The sequence below is a fragment of the Biomphalaria glabrata genome, chromosome 14, assembly GCF_947242115.1.
Source record: "Biomphalaria glabrata chromosome 14, xgBioGlab47.1, whole genome shotgun sequence".
NCBI lineage: Eukaryota > Metazoa > Mollusca > Gastropoda > Planorbidae > Biomphalaria > Biomphalaria glabrata.
In genome coordinates, this window is record NC_074724.1 from 18,892,859 (window position 1) to 18,913,175 (window position 20,317).

Consider the following 20,317-nt stretch of genomic DNA (forward strand, 5'->3'; position numbering starts at 1 on the left):
GCTTACAGCCATCTTGCAGAGTTCGACAGCAACAGTTTCATCGATGATATTATTCCAGAATTATGGACTGAAAGAAATAAACAGTTACTTGATGCAGGAATTTTGATTACATTGAAAGACCTGTTAACTCCACGAAGTATATGTGAAGCGGTGGCCATGGTTAAGAAACGAAGGGCTATTCGAAGTGGCAAAATCAGAACAAAGCTGCAGAGAAGAAAAAACAACTATTTGAATGAGACCAGATATTGAGGTGTGTACATGCAGTCAAAGTAGAGAGAAAGATTACGTGCTCTCTGTCGCCACCAAAGTTACGTGGGGTAGCTCTAGTACGACTTTCAGAAATAAAGAGTTATCTTTTCATTACTTTTTCATCGTGGTGTCCCGCATGGTTGGGCCACGAAGAGAAATATATATATATATATATGTGTGTGTGTGTGTGTGTGTGCGTGTGTGTTATGAAAATTATATACTGTATCGGTTGTCGTTCTTATGTCTACATGTGCTTGTAACTAGTCCGTAAGAATGTGTTCACGAAATGTGTGTTGTTTAGCCATTTTGTGTATTAAAGCCAGACTAGACGGACATGGTTTTCGACTCTATTATTCTACTCATAACAATATATAATAGTATATATATATTAAAATTAATATGTAAAGTACTTACATTTTTAATAAAAGGTTTAGGCCTACTTTTGTTTCAAAAGTGAAAGAATGTATTAAGCATGTATACAAGCCGAATGTAATTAAAAATATCATTTAATAAGCAGTGTCTCGTAAGTACAAATACAATATATCACCATAAATTACTTTGTAGGCAAAGGGAAAAGTTTCTTCCTTGAGGCCTTGAATGAGAGACTAGCCCAGGGGTTCTCAACCTGTGATTAGCCGGGGCTCGCCTAGACCATCGAAAATATGGATTTTTTATTTGTCTGACTCGTCTCTATTCTAGCGTAAAACTTGACGTTGTACAAAGTTTTTCCATTGGAAGATACAATTTTTGTTGTTGCTGTTATTGAAGAACTAAATCAGAATGATTTCCAAAATTTTAAAATGTTTTTCACAAGTTTAAATTAATGTTGAACATAACGCAACTATGCGTCATTGTTATGATTTGTATGGTAACGTCATGACGAAAGTAAAAAGAGATTATAGTAAATAATAGGTTATCGTTTAATAGTCCATGTTATTAAATTATAAATTATGGCTTTTATATAGCGTTACTTTCATGATTATAGCATGCTCAGAGCGCTTTGGTCCAATCTCAGTTGTGGAGCAGGGGGGGGGGAGTATATAGGAGAAAGTTTATCCTAATAACTCTGCCCGAGTCGGGTGTCGAACCTCGAGCCCCCTTCATAGGTAGCCAAGCCTAGCCATGTTCAAGCGCACTTAGCATCTCAACCACGCTTCCCATGAAATATTTTCACCCATGGAAATTAATCTACCACAAGAAAAAAAATATTAACAGCAGAAAATATTGCGTTGATTTATTTACGGTTTGGTTTACTTCAACAATTATAGCAGGAATTAAAAAAAATCCCAGTGCGTCATCTTTCATAAGCAGAATCTATCGTTATTTCGATATTCAACATCTGAGCTTTGCCAACTTGGAGAACATGGAGGTACGTTTAGCTATAGGAAATGGTAACGATTTAAAAGACGAGTTTCTCTTTTGCAAACCGATTGGATCGACTACAACACGAGATGTATAACAGAAAGTTGATTCATTTTTGGAAAAATAGAAAATCTCATTGAAAACTATTAGTGATATTTGTACAGATGGTAAAGGAAGTTTGCCAGTATGACGGTCTAGATTTCAACCTCTGCTACTGAATGAGTCACCAAAAGTCATCGGAACTCACGAAATCGATGAATATTAGTCAGGGCCGGCCACTGCAACCTATGCGACCGCAGTGGGCCAAGCACTTTCATAGGCCACGCTCTAATTCTAGGTATAAATTATTAAATTAAACCATTTTATAACTTATAACAGATTTCTCACGCCTCCTGATTTACCAGGAGCTTCTGAAAATCTCCTGAAACTGCAAAATATACGAAAACGTCCTGGAAATCTATGGAAATTATTAAAATCTTTTAAAAACTCATACAAATCTTGTGAAATATAGACAAAATTGTAATTTTGGGGTGTCATTCAATATGGAAAACGCCAATCCTACGCGCTAAAAAAAAAAAACGGCATTACCCCCGTAATTGTGAAATCTGGTGAAAGAAGCTTCTCGCGCCTCAAACTAATGAAGAATTACTTGAGGTTAACAATTCTCAAAGATAGATTGAAATATTTGTAATTCTTGATATTAAGCGTGATCTATGTAGGAAACATAATTTTTATGATATACTGTATGACTTCGCTACACCCAATGCTCGTAAGGTAATTCTGTATGTAGTAAAGAATGAATAAAATGCAAAGACAAATTCATTTTCTGATACAAACTCTTAATTTTCACTTATTATACGTATCCCCACCCAAACTGGACCTCACGCAAACCAAATCGCATAGGGCCCCGCAATGGTTAAGTCCGGCCCTGATATAAATAATGAAGACGCAGCCACAAAAATTACAAGAAGGAATGCAAAACATCGCTACAAGGACCAAATGCAACACGCCTTGATTTGTCTGGAAACAGTCCGATCCTTCCGAATGAAATTTCAAATTGATAAACAGACTGTGACGAGAATAATATTTCCATGTTGCCAAATGTATCTACTCTCTATGAGGAAAATGACATTGAACATGATAAACGAATCAAATAATTTGTGAAAGAACATTTGCAGATGAAATGCCATCATTCTTTCCAAATCTGACACTGCTTGCATTTGCCTGAAGTCCATTCACAGTCAAAGTTGAAGATGTTACAGACAGAAAGAGTTTATTGAACTCATTAATAGCGATGTGGCGAAAAAAATATTTCATTTTAATGTCAGTAACACAAATCTGGATTTTGTGTTTGGAGTCATAACCTGATTTATCTGTATTGCGCCCTCCTCTTTTCTTTTGAATAATATATTTTTGTGTAACATTTGTTTTCCAGCTTGTTTGTATCAAGTATGGCTAAATACAGGAAAAGACTGAACATGACATTATTTGTGATCTTGCAAAGACTGTCCCAAGAATTCGTAATATGGTGAAACAGAAACAATGTGAAACTGTCACAACACTTGTAGCAATGTAGCTTACTTTTACCCTGATCACTATCCATGCTTCTCCATACTGGTGAAATTGTCACATAAGTCTTGAACATAGATACCAACTAGAACAATTAATGAATGCACGCCATAATATTTTATTTATTTGGAATTTAATTCAATGAAGAGATATATTTCAAGACTATACGGCAATTACATATTGTTTTGTAATTCAACATATTTCATTACGTTTTGATACCATTAGCAAAAGCACAGTTACTTAGACTTATCAACACAAATAATTTTACTGGGGGGAAGGGGTCGCCGCCTAGTTAGGTATAGTAAAAGGGGTCGCTGAGCTAAAAAGGTTGAGAACCGCTGGGTCACTAGCCCTTTAGAAAACGATCAATTCCATAAACCTTCAATAACATCAGTTATGTCGGGTTCACATTGAACCATATTTTCTCAATTATCAGATCATTGAATACATATGAATAGTAACAATGTAAAATTTATAAGATTAATTTACGCTCGTATCCTCGTATGATGTGATAGAATGTCAGTCGGCCTGACAATACAATAAGATCGACAATACGTACACGTGTCTTCTGTTTGTTTTGTTCTGTTTGTATTGAGCTTGGCTTGTCTTGTTGTTGTTGTTGTTGTTGTTGTTGATAGTTTTTAGTTCATAGCTTCCAATATTCTTTCCGAAAATATTGAAAGCTGCTTTTTTACCTGGTGGGCCGAATGTGAGTTTGTGTTTCCACACAAACCGTCTTTGTAGCTTTGTAACTTTGTTATTATTGAAAATAGTTTTTGAAACTAAAAATCTGCTATGAGCATAGGTCTTTCTAGGGATGATATGATTTAAATTATGATATGAATCAACATCATTTCTTCTTCAGTTGATTTGATGAATTGAGTGAATACTGTAGCACCTATGTAAAGATATTGAAGTCTTTGCAGTTGACTGGACGAATAGATTTCTTGAATTATGTTTCTATATTCTCTTTCCAGATAACAAATGAAGGAAATCTCTTCTATCTTCTAACTTTGATAGTATTGCAAGGATTGAATGGAATGGCTTTGGGTAAGTAGTTTTTGTTGTGTTGACGTGTTCTTGTGTTACGACCTATTTTCAGGAAAGACAAACGTATGTTACATTTTCTTTGAGCTCTTTTGTAAAGGAATATCTGGAAACATAATGTTTCATTCTGTGTTGTTCTCTTGAATTCGCTCTTGTTCAACTTTACACAAAATCTCTTTTGCACTGTACAAGTTTTTAGGAAACTCTCAAACAATTTGAGATTTGTTACTTCTTCCACACTCCGCTCTTTTCTAATGTTCAACAAATTTCTTGCAGGTTTTTTGATCTGATGCACAAACTTTTGGCAATGACACTTTGAAAGTTTGAATTGTTCTTTTCAAATGGGAGATAACAATAATAGTTTATATATCTATGTTTCGTCCGTAAAATGTAGGAATACCATGAGTTCTATTAGAAAAATATATACAAAACATGATTATATATTAAATCTAGGCGCCGTACTATAGAAAATTCTTGGTTTTGACCACTCACTTATACTACTAATACTGATGACTACTTCTTTCACTGAATGATAAAAGGCTTTTCATTTTCAAAAGTGTCTTGTGTGTGCATGGGGGGAGCAGGTTACAATTGATGGACCTAACAAGTGCTTACTCTATAATATGGAGTAGAGGGCCGTTCGACTTAAAGATGAAAACACACAAAAAATGTCTTACAGAATTTGAGAACCAGAAAAAAAATGTGTTCTGGTTGGGGGGGGGGGGAGAGTTGTGATGCGGGTCGTTTCATTGAAGGATAAAATGTGTCCTAAGATGAACGTTAAGTTTTCACGAGTAGAAAGTAGGAATTGATTTTAGTAAAGCTTGTAGCATGGCCCACTGAATGAATTCTAAAGCTTTATCTCATGACTGTCAGACTGTTACTGTAGTTAGATGCAAGTTATTTCTACCGAGTCTTTCCTCAATAACCAAATATGTTACAAATATTTAAAACATAAAACTGGATGACCTTGAAGATGTGTTCAACATACAGAAACGCGAGAGTGATTTTCCACTATACTTTTAAATAAAATTTGTATTGAGCTCTAGTCACGTGGTTTCTTTGTATTCGTTGTATTAACCTTGATCACGTGTTATTCTTCCATCTTTCCTACAACGAACACAAACGGAAACATCAACAATGGACCTAGCGGCGAGGCACAACAACTACAGCCAGTAGGTCAAACCAACTTTACATTTTGAAGAGCAAAGTGTTCAGATTACTGGCGCATAGAATTATTAGTCTGAGACATGTCTATTATTGATACAACAATCAAAATCAACATTTCACACTTTGAAGTAGTTGGGCACAGTCGGAGACGTTAATGGCCTGAAAGAAAAATTGTATGGAATGGGCCAACAAGGCTTTATAGAGAATACTAGATTGTGTACTTTTGATGTACCTACTACTACTACTACTACTTGAATAAGTCCTGTTTACTTGTACTCCTCATTCCCCAGGTCTACTTATCTCCGCCTGTTGTGAGACTGAAATAGCTGCTATACAAGCCGCTCTAGGGATTATGTATCCATTTCTTTTGACCAGTGGTAACATTTCGTTTGCATTCATATTTAGTTGTAATATATCAAAATAATTTGTTAGTTACAAAATGTTAACAAAACTATTTATAGCAACAGACATGTCAATCAAACATACTTTTGAAGCACCTAGAGTTGACTCAGGAATGAAGTTCTCTCAGCAAGAAATAGAAGAATTAATAGTAATAAATCGAATATTTTATAGAATATCTTAATTATTGCATTGATTATGCAATTTCATGGATTCGTGGCTATGTTGCTTAATGTGTTAGTTCTTGGTGTGCATATTTCCAGTTAGCCGATTACATAAACACAACACCATGGGTGGATCGAGAATTTTGGAGTGGGGGGGCGAGCTTTTTCCAAACCCTAACCCTATTCATAAACGTGTGTACAGCATATATATTTTAATTAGCAGTATTTCTCAACCTTCGGCGAAAAAAAAAAAAAAAAACCAGTCATGTTGAGGCCTTTCTCTTGCAAGCTTGGGGGTCTGGGGAGCGTTGTAAGCCTTCAGAGTGGGGTTCGGGGCAAAGCCCCGACGCCAAAAGCGTTTTCTTGCATTCTTCACTGCACAAACGCCTTCTCCTGACATCTACAGCTCATTATTAATCCTCTGGAAAACTATTTAATGTATCAAGGCTGCGGACAAAAACCAAGGTTAGGAAGCTACTCGTCAGGGAACTCCTGTATGCTGATGATGCAGCTATTGTGGCTGATTCTGATATTCAGCTACAGTCCCTGGTTGACAAACTATCTGCTGCTTGCCAGAAGTTCGGCTTAAACATCAGTCAAAGCAAGACTAAGATACTTGTCCAAAACACAAACACTGCACCTCAAGTAAGCATTAATGGCCAACCACTAGAAATTGTTGATCACTTTTGTTACCTTGGCTCCATCATATCCAACAACACTCTACTGGATAAAGACATAAACAACAGGATAGCCAAGGCAATGGCCACCATGTCATGGTTGCAGAAAAGAGTCTGGGACAACATATTGCTGACTAGCAGTACTAAAGCCGTAGTCTACCGGACCTGTGTGTTGAGCACCTTGCTATACGGAAGTGAAACATGGTCAACCTACTTATGGAAGGAAAAAAAGCTGAATATCTTGCACCTCCGATGCTTAAGGCGGATCTTTAAAATAAGGTGGCAAGATAAGATAACCAATGAGGAAGTGCTACAAAGAGCAGGGTGCCAGGACATCCGCTCTGTTATCAGCAGCAGACGCCTTGGCTGGCTTGGCCACGTTCTTAGATGCCAGTTGGTCGACTTCCACAGGACATCCTGTATGGCGATCTAATAGAAGGCAGGAGAGCCGCTGGTCGCCCACTTTTACGTTATACGGATGTATGCAAACGCGACATGAAGCTCTTCAAAATCGACACTGGCAACTGGGAAGAGGTGGCACTGGACAGATCCACATGGAGAGACAGCATAAAGAAAGGGTCACAGATTGCAGAAAGAAGGGTGAAAATGCAACGGCGCCTGGTGATTATATATGCCCAACCTGCGATCGCATCTGTGTATCAAGGATTGGCCTCTTTAGTCACACAAGAAGTTGCAAAGGGAAAAGATCGTCTCTCGAGACCTAAAATGCCACAGATTGTGGTAGCTAACTCGAGGCTATGTTAGCTCTCGTTCTTTGCTATACCACTCCCTTTTCCACGAAGCACCTTGCTGAGGCACCTTGCTGAGGTACCTTGCTGAAGCACCTTGCTGAGGCACCTTGCTGAGGTACCTTGCTGAGGCACCTTGCTGAGGCACCTTGCTGTGGCGACAGGAGATTGTCCTAACAGCCGCAGAGTTTCATTAAGAAAGTAAGTCTACAAACATACAAGCAACAGCCTGAGAAAAACTAAAGCAAAACAAGTAATTTAATTCCATGAGCGTAACTAAAAGGAGCAGAGTGTAAGGTTTGACCTCCCAAACAGAGTCACTCGGATCCATTAATAAGTAAATCTATGAGAAGTTAAGCAGCAGCCCAACAAAAGGTCTAGGGGTGGGGAGGAGAGAATGAGGTGGTCACGCATTGATCTGTTTTCCTACACCTCACTGGTGCAATGATTTGAGCTGCACTTTTTTTTTTCGTTGTTAAAAAAAATGCAGGATATTGCACTGTTGACTTAGCAGAAAATGCATTTTTGAAGCTCAGAATACAGGAGGGGGGGAAGGCAAAGGAGGTAACATTCTAACTAGGAAAGAGAATCCACTGTCATTCCAATAACTTCAGAAAGAACCTATTCTAGGGTACAAGAAACTTATTTACTAGAGAGAAACAATTGAGTTATAACGAACATTCATTACTAAAATGTAAAATTCTAATGACCTTACATTTGTTGAAGAAAGAAAAGATGTTGATTTTCTCCCAACTATTGTAAACTAGAGGCCACAAAAAGAGATTAATTCTCTGTAAATCATATACCCGCCCTTTTGAAACACTGAAAAAAAAATCACTTTATGACAGAAAAAAAAACACATAAATATTCAAAATAAACTGTTTTTTAAATTTTGAATTTTTATTTTTGTTTTACATTGCATTGTAATAATGTAAATAAGGAAGTATTTCTTTCTGTAGGTATCATTTGGCCCATAGAAGCTATGCCCCAGTGGATGAAGCACATTTCTCTAATCTTACCACTGACCTATCCAACCAATGCAGCAAGAGCCATCATGGGCAAAGGATGGGGAATGAGTATGACAATAGTCTGGTCAAGTTACTTATCAACCACTGCATGGATAGTCTTAATGTCCACTTTATCATTTGTAATCATTAAAATTAAAGCTATCTAATAGCACTATCATTTGGAAACTCTTTAAAACATAGTTTTCTCTTAACACCTAAAGTTAATTTTTGGTCATGTATAATAGTTCAGAATCAACATAGAAATAAATAAACATAAAATGTAAATTGTAACAGTACATTGAAAAGAAACATTAAGCACTCTTATATTATAAATAGTTATAAATATTAAATTTGTTGAAAACATTTTTAAACTATGTATAAACAAGTTTTCAAACTTATTCAAACTATAATATACAGCAAAAATGTTGTATGGAAATATAACATATTATAAACGTGTTTTTTTGTGTAACTAACATTATAACTGTATCATTTCAATCACATACTGGTGATAATATTGTCAAATAATAAATTATAATATTTTTGTGATATTTTACTTCACAAACTGTTTAAGACAAATAAATAAAAACAGATCAAATCAAATTCTGGGAAGAGTATTGAATGGTTTTTGTGATGAAGGAGGTTGTGTTGGAGGCAGAATATGTCCACCTTTTCTGGAGAGTAACATGATTTCTTCTTTCAGAGCTTCTATTTCTTGTGCCTGAAGCTGAACTAATTGAATCAATCTTTGCTTCTCTTTAATGTCTGTTTGACGAGGACCAGTTAGATCTCCACCCTAAAAGAAACAAGTTTTGCAAAATCATAAAAATTAAAGGATAGTATAATTTTTATTTGAAGCAAAGAAATAATCTGGTACAGACTTAGATGTCCTAAAGTAAAAACCTCATTAAATTTAAGAACATATCTCTAAGCTTAGTTACTATCACATAGTGATATTTAGTTAAATGTAGTCTACCTGATTGTTAGTGTTATTGAACCACCTTTCATCTAGCTTAGTACTTAGTACCTTTTTTTTTAAATTTTAATCATAACAACACAAATCAATAACATTTAGACAAATAGAAGGAAATAGAAACTAGGTTGGAAAATACCAAGTGCAAATCATTAAAATTTTTAGTAATTAGTAACTATAAGAAATTTTAATCTACTCAAAAATCTCAGTATCAATGGCACATTTATCACTAATTGGTATAAAATATTTACAAGTTTTTTCTGCCGGTTATCCAAAGATTGTGTATATCTATTTTTTTCAATAATCAGCATGGCTAACTGAGTCAGTTTTGCTGTATTGTCTTTAATCAACGCTGTAACTCTGTCTTTTTTATCAGCAATCTCTTTCTGTAGCAATATAAAAAAAAATGTAAGTTCCAATGTAAAACTTTAGTTTCTATATAAAACTTAATTTCCAATATAAAGCCTACATTCCAATATAAATCAAATTATAAATTCAATATAAAATGTATTTTTCTTTTACTGATTAGAAACTACTTTAAAATTGTCAAACTGCATATGTATTGAATGTTGAAATTAAAAGTCAAATTACATTAAATTTGTTTTGTTCCTCTCCACAATCCAACTCTGTTTGTCTTAACTTCTCCTTCAGTTCCTCTATGGCTCTATTGACTGTTAGTGTTTCTAGTTTTTCCATGTCCACTGCACGTCCAAATTTGTCAAGCATCATTTTGGAACAAATCTCCTCCATCTCAGAAATTTTGGCATCAAACATTTTTCTGTCCTTTATTAGTTGCACATGCTGTTTGCGAGATTCTCTAGAAATAAAAACAAGAAACAAAAAAATGTCAATGTTCCTGAAATATTTAAGACAAAGAGTATGGTGGCAGTGTAATGAACTATTCAATATCAAATGATAAATAGATAGTAAGCTATCATCATCACACTCAATGTAAGTGCTCTGGACTGTTAAATCAATGGTTCCGGGGTTTAACCCTTGACCACTACCATCCCCAATGTCCTGAGGGATGTTTGGGTTAGGATGTACAAAAATCCTCAACAGTGAAGGAACATGCTTCAAGATAAATAAAATATAAATAAGTGGAAATGGGAAATGATTATAATTTTAGGAGAGCTCTCTTTTGGCACAATAGTTTGTAAGGCTGAGTCTATCCCCATCTGGCTTGTGATAATTATTATCAACTCTACCTTATTATCACCACTAATAAATCATCAGGTTTTACACTCATAGGTCTCTAAAGGGTGAGTTGTGGGCCCTTTTTCACAAACTTTGCAAAGTAAAAAAAAAAGGATTAAATGAAATGCATGTTTGAAAGATTGGCATTTGCAAAATCTAATAATTGTGTCTCTATTCTAAACATCAAATCCAAATAGTATTAACCAAATACTTTTGCTCTGTTATCAATCATTTATTTATTATAATGAATAGAGAGCTGCCTTTCAGTGCTCACATGATGCAGAGGATACTAAAAGTTTTTTTTTATTCATTTAAGGGATACTAGAAATAAATGAAGTTAAGTATGTGGTAGAGGAAGCATGCAAAAGACAGTAACAAATAAGTTACAAAAGAAATTCAATGTTACACTCATTAGTTGCCAAGGCATCACAAATGTAAAGAAGGGGATGTAAGCTCAAGGAGAGTCATTGAGACAGTATAGGATAAAAAATATAGGACATGAGTAACTCCACATCAATGTTTGTAGAGAACCTATCCTGTAAAAGGGATGACCATATGACCAAAGTAATTTGATAAGGCAACCTGAAAGAATGATGAGCTCTCAAACCTCAAACACTAATCGATTGATCAAATAACCTAATTCTAGCTAGAGGTCACTTGGGAACTCGTTATTAACCAAAAGTCACACAGTGACTGTTACTGACAATACATCTCATTGAATCTTTCTAGCTAGACCCACTACTAAATATTATTAATAGATGTAATTTGTTATGAGGTGCTCTTTAGAAGCAGTCTCTTCTATATGTAATAAGTAACATCAGCATCCCTATGAAAAAAGTCATGGGACAGATGATGATGAGATAACATGTATTGTTGGACTGATTCATTCTTTTCATAGATATTGTAACAACTGAAAATTTAAATTTAAAAAAAAACTAACCTCATCTGTCTTTTTTGTAATAATTTTTCATGTTCCAGTTCCTTAATTCTGTGCTGTAACTGCACAAGTCTCTCTGATTCAAAAACTAAAGCTGGACTCAGGTCATAAGGCAAAATACCATTGGTAATATATTGGATTTGATGAAATCTCAGTGTTGAAACAACTATCAATTCATTCAGTTTTCTTTGTTTCTCAAGCTACAAAAAATATAATTAGATGTAATTAATGTTTTTATTATCAGGATAACTTTTTAAAACATACTTTCTTAATAGCATAAATAGCCTAATTTAAAATATCAAATAACGTTTATGACATCTGAGTAGCAATCATTTTTACTGAATACTATTAGAGTAGATATCATTTAAAAACATCTTAAATCCAAAAATATTTAAATGTTTGCAATATTGATGTAATTTTCTAAACTAGAAAGAAGCAATAATGCTAAACTTACAAATATAAAAATTCAACATAATAAAATAATCTGAAAAACACAAAAGGCACATTTTTTTATTCTGTATACTAAGACAGATTTGTACTAAGTGTTACTTCTTCCCTAGCGCCGTTAGAGAATGGAACAGGTTGACTTCTTCTTCTTCATCATTCTCATTGTTATGTTGGAGTGTTCATATGACTAGACCAATACATGAGATGAACTGCACAGTGGTTTCCAAATCAGGGAGCTCTCCATATAGTTTTCTTTCTATTAGGGTGATTTGGGGCCAATGTCTTATACGGGCCTCTTGGTAAAAAGAGCAGTTTTGGAGGATGTGGTCGGCATTTTCTGGTGATACTCCACATGGGCAGATTTCACTGGTTCCAATTTTGAGCTTCCGGTACATGTGTTGTCGCATTCTGTTGTGTCCGGTCCTGAGTCGAAAGATCAGACGTTGGTCTTGTCGAGATAGCTTATAGTAAGCGTCATCTTTCTTGTGATTTGGATGGGAGCTCGTCCATTTCTCATTTATTTTATCTACAATTAATTTCTTCATTTCTTCTGGATAGAGTGCAGAGTTTATTTGTGAGTTAGTTTTCCCACTCTTGGCGAGTGTGTCAGCCTTCTCATTTCCTTCTAATTGTATATGAGCTGGTATCCAGTTTTTTTGCTTTTGTTGTTGAGCTTTGTAAGTACTGTTCTGAGGTTTTTAATATAAGAGGAAACAGAGTTTTGCAAGCTTTGGAGGGTTGTTTTCGCACAGGTTGACTAAAACGGCCAGTTTCTAATAAAATGAATGACTATATTAACACTTAGATATGTGTAAGACATAATTATCTTCTTTGGTGAAGTAACTTCTGTGATTTATAAGATAAAATATCCATTTTTGAACACATCTATACATTAAAGAAAGAACTGTACATTATTTTGTATCATTTTTTGTCAACTGTAGCTTATTTTTACCTGAAAAGCTTCAAGATCATCTTGTGCTGACTTCAGTTGAGATTCAATGACCTTAGCTTTTTTCTGTAAACCATCTTGCTCTTTCTTTTGTCCATCTAAATTTTTCTTTTCTTCCATAAAATCATCCTCAATGTCCAAACGTTTGTCTCGCAGAGTACAAGTATCATCATAAAGTTTCTGACAAATGACATTAGAGTGATTCATTAGACAACTTTATTGATTAACAACAATAAATTTTATTTTTGTCTATTGAATAGCTGTGCTGAATTAATTCTGTAAGTTATCTATTAGAAGCTTTAGACCTTTATTTATTAGAAGACTTCTTTCTGACCTGTATTTTATATTACAACATCCCTGGATAATCCAATCTTTTTGTATGTTCATAGACATTATTAGTATTTCTCAGTGCAAGAAATATGCCTATAAGACAATTGATTAACTAATTGGTGTAGAGAGCTAATGGATTACCAATTAATAATGAAGACTGTAATAATAAATGACTTCCAATCAACACCAATAACAGTAAACTCAGGTGTACATCAAGGAACAGTCTTGACCCCTCTACAATTTCTGATTTACACCAATGACCTACCAAATTGCATTAGTTAGGAACAAAAGTTATAGTTAGATTATTTGCATAATTTGTAGAACAATAAAAACAACACAAGATACTGAAGTTTTACAAAGATAATTGGAAGAATAACAGAAATGGGAATCAAACCGATAACACGAAAATTATTCAGAGTAAAAAAAAAAAAAAAAAAAAAAAAAAAAAAAAAAAAATTTATGGTAAACCAGTAAAAAATATATCTAGGTATTAGAATTATTGAAACATTATCATGGAATTCCCACATTGACAAAATTATTAAAAAATCAAAGACTTAGGGTTTATTAAAATTAATTTTTACAAATCAATAAAGAATATTAACTAAAATGCTTTTTAAAAGTAAAGCAAATTTCCCTATTCAGACCTTGCCATCTATATTGTAGATGATGTTAAGGTCTTATTCCATATGCTAAAATTAATTTGTACTAGTGCTCCTTCTTCCCTAGTGCCATTAGATCATGGAATGGGTTGCCTCAATCAGCTAGGAAAAGCAATGACTAGCAGAGTTTAAGTCACTGATTAAAATACATGATTAGAGTGGCTCATGAATATGCAAAGGGCATAATCATCCTCACTTTTGAAGAAGTGTCTGTAATTTATAAGGATTCTATACCAGGACAGTTTTCATCCTATGTTTTGTTGAGTATTTTTACAATCTATTACACTTGCTGTTTATGAAAGTGAATTTGAAACAGTATTTTATCAATAATACAAAAAAGTTTAAAATACTATGGAGTAAAGGTGTTATGAAGTTAGAAGAAAAGACTGGACTTTGCTACAATAGTTTTTTAATGGGACTAGTATAGTATCATTCACTTGTAATTTATAGTCCTAACTAGGAATTAAAAAAAACAAACAAAAAAAAAACTCAGGAAACTTAATTTTTATATCACTAATAAATTTGAAATTCATTTCCCTTTTTTCACTTTCAAATATCTTGCAAAAGATAAATATAGATCTAAGTAAATAAAAAGTAATGTAGTAATTATATTTAAAACACTGAACCATAATCTTCAAATACAAAACCTAATAAAATACTCAGAAAGACACAAAGATAAATGAATATTCCTTGTTCCATATGCTAGGACAAAGTTGTACTAATGCTCCTTCTTCCGTAGTGCTATTAAAGCATGTAATGGGTTGCCAGAGTCAGCCAAAAAAAAAATAATGACTTGGCAGAATTTAAGTCACTGATTAACATGCATGACTAGACTAGATTGACCTAGGGACATGTGTAGGGCATAATCATCTTCTTTTTTGAAGTAACGTCAGTATTTTATTAGAAAGCCATTGTGCATCATCTAGATTCTTGTGGATATCAATTCAATTATATAATAATGTGTTGTTCTATGTAATGATATTAGTGTACTTGTACAGGTTTAATTGAATAAACCAAATGAATGAATTTTCAATATCATCTCAGAGCCAATCAGAGGACATTTTAAAATTAAAAACAACAACAGTGCATCAACAAGCTGAATAAAAAAAAATGTCACCAGATAATTCTAGATATATAACCCATTCATTACGCATAATTTATTGACAAACACACAATTTTCAGAATACATTGTCATGATAATACATAAGGGAGTAATAAGCTCAGAAACTACAAGATATTTTGAAACTCACTTGGTCACAACCTGGAGGACAGACATCAAGATCATAACCTCCAACTTCAGACTCAGATTCTTCATCACTCTCCTCCCACTCAGAATCATCACTTGATTCATCATCAGAATCTTCTTCTGAATCTAAACAAAAAATATCAACTATTTCAAATATTAAATTAAATGGATATTTGTTGTTGTTTTTTTAAACATGACAGTAAATCTCAATAATTGGGTACAATTAAAATGATTTCAATACATTTTGTTTTCAAATGCTTAAAAAGCAACTATTTTATCAATTTTGAATACACATTAAAAATTTAATGCTGGGGAAGATTATAGTCAGCTTCACTACCAAATGAATGTAGAATAAACAATTTCCTAAAGATATATATAACTTACAGTCTAGTTTGTGGATATTCTTTGAAATTAAAAGTGAAAAAAAAAATGTAAGCATATTGGGATGCAATAATGTTTTAAAAAAAAAAAGCAAAAGAAAAAAAGGTGTCAAAGTTAAAAGTACCTGCACCATCTGTTGCTTTTTTCTTAGTACGTTTAACACGTTTTTTAAATACTTTGGTCAAATACTCAGCAAATTTATTGTTTTCTCCAAGTGATTGCGTAAATGTGGACATCAAATTTTTTTCTTTCTCTTGCAGTTTTTCAATGTCTTTCTTTTTTAAGTCTATTTTACCTTGTAGTTCAGAGATCTAAATACATTATAAAAAATAAAAAAACTTAATGGTTTAGAATGGCTTTCAACAAAGTGAATGTACTGTGACACATGATAGAATGGCTGGACAAAGTAGTACTGCTTACTTTGGTTTGCATTTCTGTTTTCTCTTGTTGTTTCATGACAACTTTTTCAGCCAATATGTCTTCTCGTTTTTCATATTCTTTTAATAAAACCAACTCTTCAAATAGAGTTACTTGCCTTCAAAAAAAGTAATAATGTTGGAAATATATAAAATAAAACTCTAGGAGACGTGTTTAGGAAAGAAACTTTACAGTACTACTGTAGCTTAACCAAATAAAATTTCAAATGATAAGGATGCTTATTTTATGAAGATGTTGAGATGAATTAAGAAGATATATCTATCCCTGCCTCTGATGCCACTGCCTCACACTTGTTCTGGCTGCCCTCTTTACACTACAAATATACCATTGGTATTGCTACTGCCACATAAGTGTAGCTAATTGTTTACAGTTCTTGGCTGCCACACACCAATGTCTGCTACTAGAACACAAGTCTCAGGAATTGGTGCTAGTTTTATGCACAATATCAGAGATGTAGCTACTTTACTCTGTACCACTTGTTTCCTTGACTCCACTTTACTCTAAGCCACTCCACATGAACTCTTATTGTTCATGATTCTTCTTTTAAAGCCCCAAAAAGCTGAAAATTGTGCATAAATTTGTTATATATATGGAGACCTTGAGCAACTGTTCATTGGTTACAATTGTCTGTACAAGCTGAACTATAGATATGGAGATAAGACATGTATACACCAATATTATTAGACTTAATAGAGTCCCTGTTAAAGCTTTTTAAACATCTTAGAGGATCAGCAATATGAAGAATTGAATAATATGTAATTAAATTTAAAAAAAAACACCAAACTTTCACCAAAAAAGTCTAAGCTTAAAAATATCCTTGTACCTGAGGTCAGCATCTAACATAACCACATCCAGTTTAAACTTGTCATGTCTAAGCAGTCTCAACTCAGCATCAAATTTTAACATCAAATTGTGAAAGAGTTTAATTAGCTGATTTTGTTCATATTCTAATCTGAAAAGTTAAAAAGATTTAATTATCTTATAAAATACAATTAATTAATTAACTAAAGTACCTTTTAGAAATACTTATATTTGATATTCTCATAATTGTAAGAAATGTTTTAATTTTTTTTAATATAAATTGACTGAATACTGTTCATAGCTGTATAACTTTGAAATCTTAAGATATTCAGAGTTCCTGCAGTATCCAACATGAATGAATATCCTATTCTTTGCTCAGAAGTAGCATAAGAAGTGAAAGTACTGAAATGGTAAAATCATCAGGAGTGGACAACTTTCCTAGTGAGTGTCTACAGGCTGGAGGAGAAACCATGATAAATGTACTTTTTAAAATTTGCAACATGATTTGGTATTCAGGAGAATGGCCCAAGCTTTGACCCAATCACTCATTATCACATTTCCAAAGAAAGGCAATTTATCATCCTAGCAAAGTCCTGTTAAAAATTACATTAAATCAACTAAAAGCATTTGCAGACAAAATAATATCAGAAGAACAAGCGGGTAGTAGAGTAGGTGAAAATCTGACAAGTGTCATTAGCTATCATCTAAGATGAAGGAACCAAAAACCTAAACTACTGGCCAAAATTTCATAGTCTTTAGCAGCCCTTGCAAAACTCAAAACAATATCAAAAGACGGCATAGCCCTCGACACTAAAATCAGACTGAAGCGCTACTTGGTCATGGCCACATTCTTATAAGCATGTGGACTGCAGAACTAAAGTGGATTAGATAGGAGGATCCTAGCAAGTAGCAATGGAATAAAAATGGTACATAAATATCCTAGGTATCTTATAAAAAAACTAATGAAGATATTAGAAGCAGGATTAATACAGTGATTGGATCCCATGATGACCTGCTAACCACTGTTAAATAACGCAAAGTAAAAATCTATGGCCATATCACAAGGTCCTCAGCGCTCGCAAAGACCTTCCTTCAAGGTATCAGTACTAAAAAACAGAAGAAGCAGACATAGAAAGCAGTGGGAAGACAACATAAAAGAATGGAAAGAGATTTCTATCCAAGGCAAAAGACAGAAACAAATGGAGAAAGAGTGTCAACAGATCTTGTGTGGTGTCTTTTGGGTCTTTTTCTTCATTTTAAGGTCAGGAGGATCCATCCCAAGAAATCTCTCTTCTGTTGTTAACCTCCACTTTAGTGTAATCAATTCATCTCCTTTTTCTCAAAACTTTCACTAGTACATATTTTTGTGCTTTGTATTTATTCATATCATTGTATACATATAAAAATTTCATCTACTGAAATAAGTAACTTTTTTTTGTATGAACTGGTACATAGTAAAACTTAACATTGATAAGGTGAACAGACTCAGCATACTCTATGACTAGCAAAACTGGTTAGAACTGTAGTTTCATGACATCAGATAAAACTATTCACTATATGTGGTGTAAACTAATTAACTGAGTGACCAATCAGATCATTGCTTGAATCTAGAGTGTAAAGAAGTTGTAAACATTTTGAAGAATATTTAAATCAAGTGAATAAGGTTTTACAAAAAAAAAAAAAACTACTAACACAAAAAGCACTAGACAAAAAGAATAGAACAAAAAGGATTAGAGTAAAACTGAAAAAAAAAATGTATTACTTGATCTGCTCAATACGCTGTATCTGTTTCTCTAGTTCTGATGTCAAATCTTCTTCTTCTTCTTTCTCTCCTGTTAATTTATTTAGGTCAGACTCTTCTGCTTTAGCACTAGCTTTTGAAACTGGTTTGAAACTTTGAGCTGTTACATTTATGGTCTAGTTCAAAATACAAAAATGGTAGATGCAGAAAAAACAAGTAAACAAAAATAAAAATATATATAATTATAACTATGTGGGATCAGCTGACACATGTAACAGGAGTTAGCTTAGTGGTCAACTGTGAGGAACAGTGCTGTATGAACTCTCCAAGTGATATGGTCATGGGATCAGGATTGGTGTTTTCTGTGATTTTTTAAGAAGGCCTTGATGAGCGTTTTATAAAGTCATTGTGTCAGAGTCAAGATGATTCTGTATGGAATTGTTCGTCTACAATGAAGTCAGCCCAGTACAGGGAGTCCAGAGTGAAGACAGTTCAGGACAGTTGAGTTCAGCCGAGTTCAATAAGAGAAAGAGAGTCCAGTACAAGTTGAGTACAATAGTACAGTATGTGGCTGTTATTTATTACATGAATTAAAGTAGCACCTTATTCACAGCAGAGTTGTCAAGTTGAAGAGTAAGTTTTGTGTTGTACAGTGTTGCAGAGAGTCTGATAACATTATTATAATTACTTTATTACATAACATTTTAGTTTTTAGTTGTAACTGCATGTTTGTGATCAAGAATGCAACTATTGGCCTACATGTTTGTCTTGAGCTGATGATCCACCAAACCCAAAACCAAAACCTCCAGCAGATGTCTGACCACCTTCAGAGCTGACATGTTTTTGTTTCATTTCATAGTCAGATTTGAACTTGTACAAAATATCTTGGTCATATTCAAACACTCTAGAAAAGAACAAAAACAAAAAAAATATATGTAGCCTATTTGTCCCTTTCCCAGATTATTATGTAGTATATGTGATGAAGGAAAATAAAAAAGAAGAAAAAACTAAGTACTTTTCAGGCATTTCTTCTATGCTAAGTTCTGGAATCTCTGGTATGGCTACACGTCGACTTGGCTCAAGCTTTGAATGAATTTCTTTCAACTGATCAACAACATCTTTCATTTCATGAATGCAATGAATCTTCCTGTCTCTCAAAGCTAAAAGTCTTACATTGAAATCAAACTTGTATTCATGGATCTGAAACAAATATTACATTTATTCAATGTCTAATTTGTCAGTCATTTTAGAAATATGATACAAATGTTGTCAAACCTCTTTATAATGAATATCATGGTTGCAACTCAATTTGGATTTGGTAATAATGAGGTTGGAATTATAATTGTAGACCTATTTATACACAAAAGAATCTAAAGCCATAGCTGACTCACTGATGCCATACTAATTTTCCCACATATGACAATCTAAAAATGTGAATGTTAAATTCCCAAATACTGCCTTTGAATGACAACCCTGGAACTGAAGTCAAGGCTTCCTTCCAATTGCAGATTTTATTTGATTCTTTTTAAGTGTGTTTCATTCAACTGTTCAATGAGGTCTTATGCTTTTATTTCCTAATCCTGTGATTTTTTTTTTAATAATGATGTAAGCAAAATCAAAATCAAAATAAAATAAGATCAAAAGAAATAATAAAATACTAAAAAAAACTATTAGATATTTTTACTTTTTTTTTGTTTTGAAAAGACAAATCTGCACAGTTAATATTTGTTCAGGTGAAAAGAATGTTTGATCTAATTCTAGAATTAATAAGACAAAGAAATGTTGGTGCATGTGAAATGAATGTTTGATCTAATTCTAGAATTAATAA

The 20,317-nt window shown here is 33.5% G+C and overlaps 2 protein-coding genes across 4 annotated transcripts in view; one reads left to right on the forward strand and one right to left on the reverse strand.

Moving 5' to 3' along the window:
* LOC106052848 (ABC transporter G family member 20-like) overlaps positions 1 to 8,571 on the forward strand; it is a 65,975-nt gene extending 57,404 nt beyond the window's left edge. For all 3 annotated transcript variants that reach the window (XM_056010924.1, XM_056010923.1, XM_056010926.1), the window contains 3 exons: positions 4,158 to 4,230; positions 5,688 to 5,774; positions 8,346 to 8,571. In XM_056010924.1, the coding sequence (XP_055866899.1) occupies positions 4,158 to 4,230; positions 5,688 to 5,774; positions 8,346 to 8,560 (375 nt within the window). In that variant the 3' untranslated portion in view covers positions 8,561 to 8,571. The remainder of the gene's footprint in view (positions 1 to 4,157; positions 4,231 to 5,687; positions 5,775 to 8,345) is intronic.
* The window catches only part of LOC106071132 (cilia- and flagella-associated protein 44-like), a 32,268-nt gene continuing 20,213 nt past the window's right edge, over positions 8,263 to 20,317 (reverse strand). The window contains exons 28-39 of the mRNA XM_013231169.2: positions 19,505 to 19,689; positions 19,249 to 19,393; positions 18,511 to 18,665; positions 16,771 to 16,899; positions 15,930 to 16,044; positions 15,634 to 15,820; positions 15,133 to 15,254; positions 12,897 to 13,073; positions 11,501 to 11,697; positions 9,955 to 10,180; positions 9,615 to 9,749; positions 8,263 to 9,186 (exon numbers count right to left, since the gene is read on the reverse strand). Of these exons, the coding sequence (XP_013086623.2) occupies positions 8,989 to 9,186; positions 9,615 to 9,749; positions 9,955 to 10,180; positions 11,501 to 11,697; positions 12,897 to 13,073; positions 15,133 to 15,254; positions 15,634 to 15,820; positions 15,930 to 16,044; positions 16,771 to 16,899; positions 18,511 to 18,665; positions 19,249 to 19,393; positions 19,505 to 19,689 (1,971 nt within the window). The 3' untranslated portion in view covers positions 8,263 to 8,988. The remainder of the gene's footprint in view (positions 9,187 to 9,614; positions 9,750 to 9,954; positions 10,181 to 11,500; positions 11,698 to 12,896; positions 13,074 to 15,132; positions 15,255 to 15,633; positions 15,821 to 15,929; positions 16,045 to 16,770; positions 16,900 to 18,510; positions 18,666 to 19,248; positions 19,394 to 19,504; positions 19,690 to 20,317) is intronic.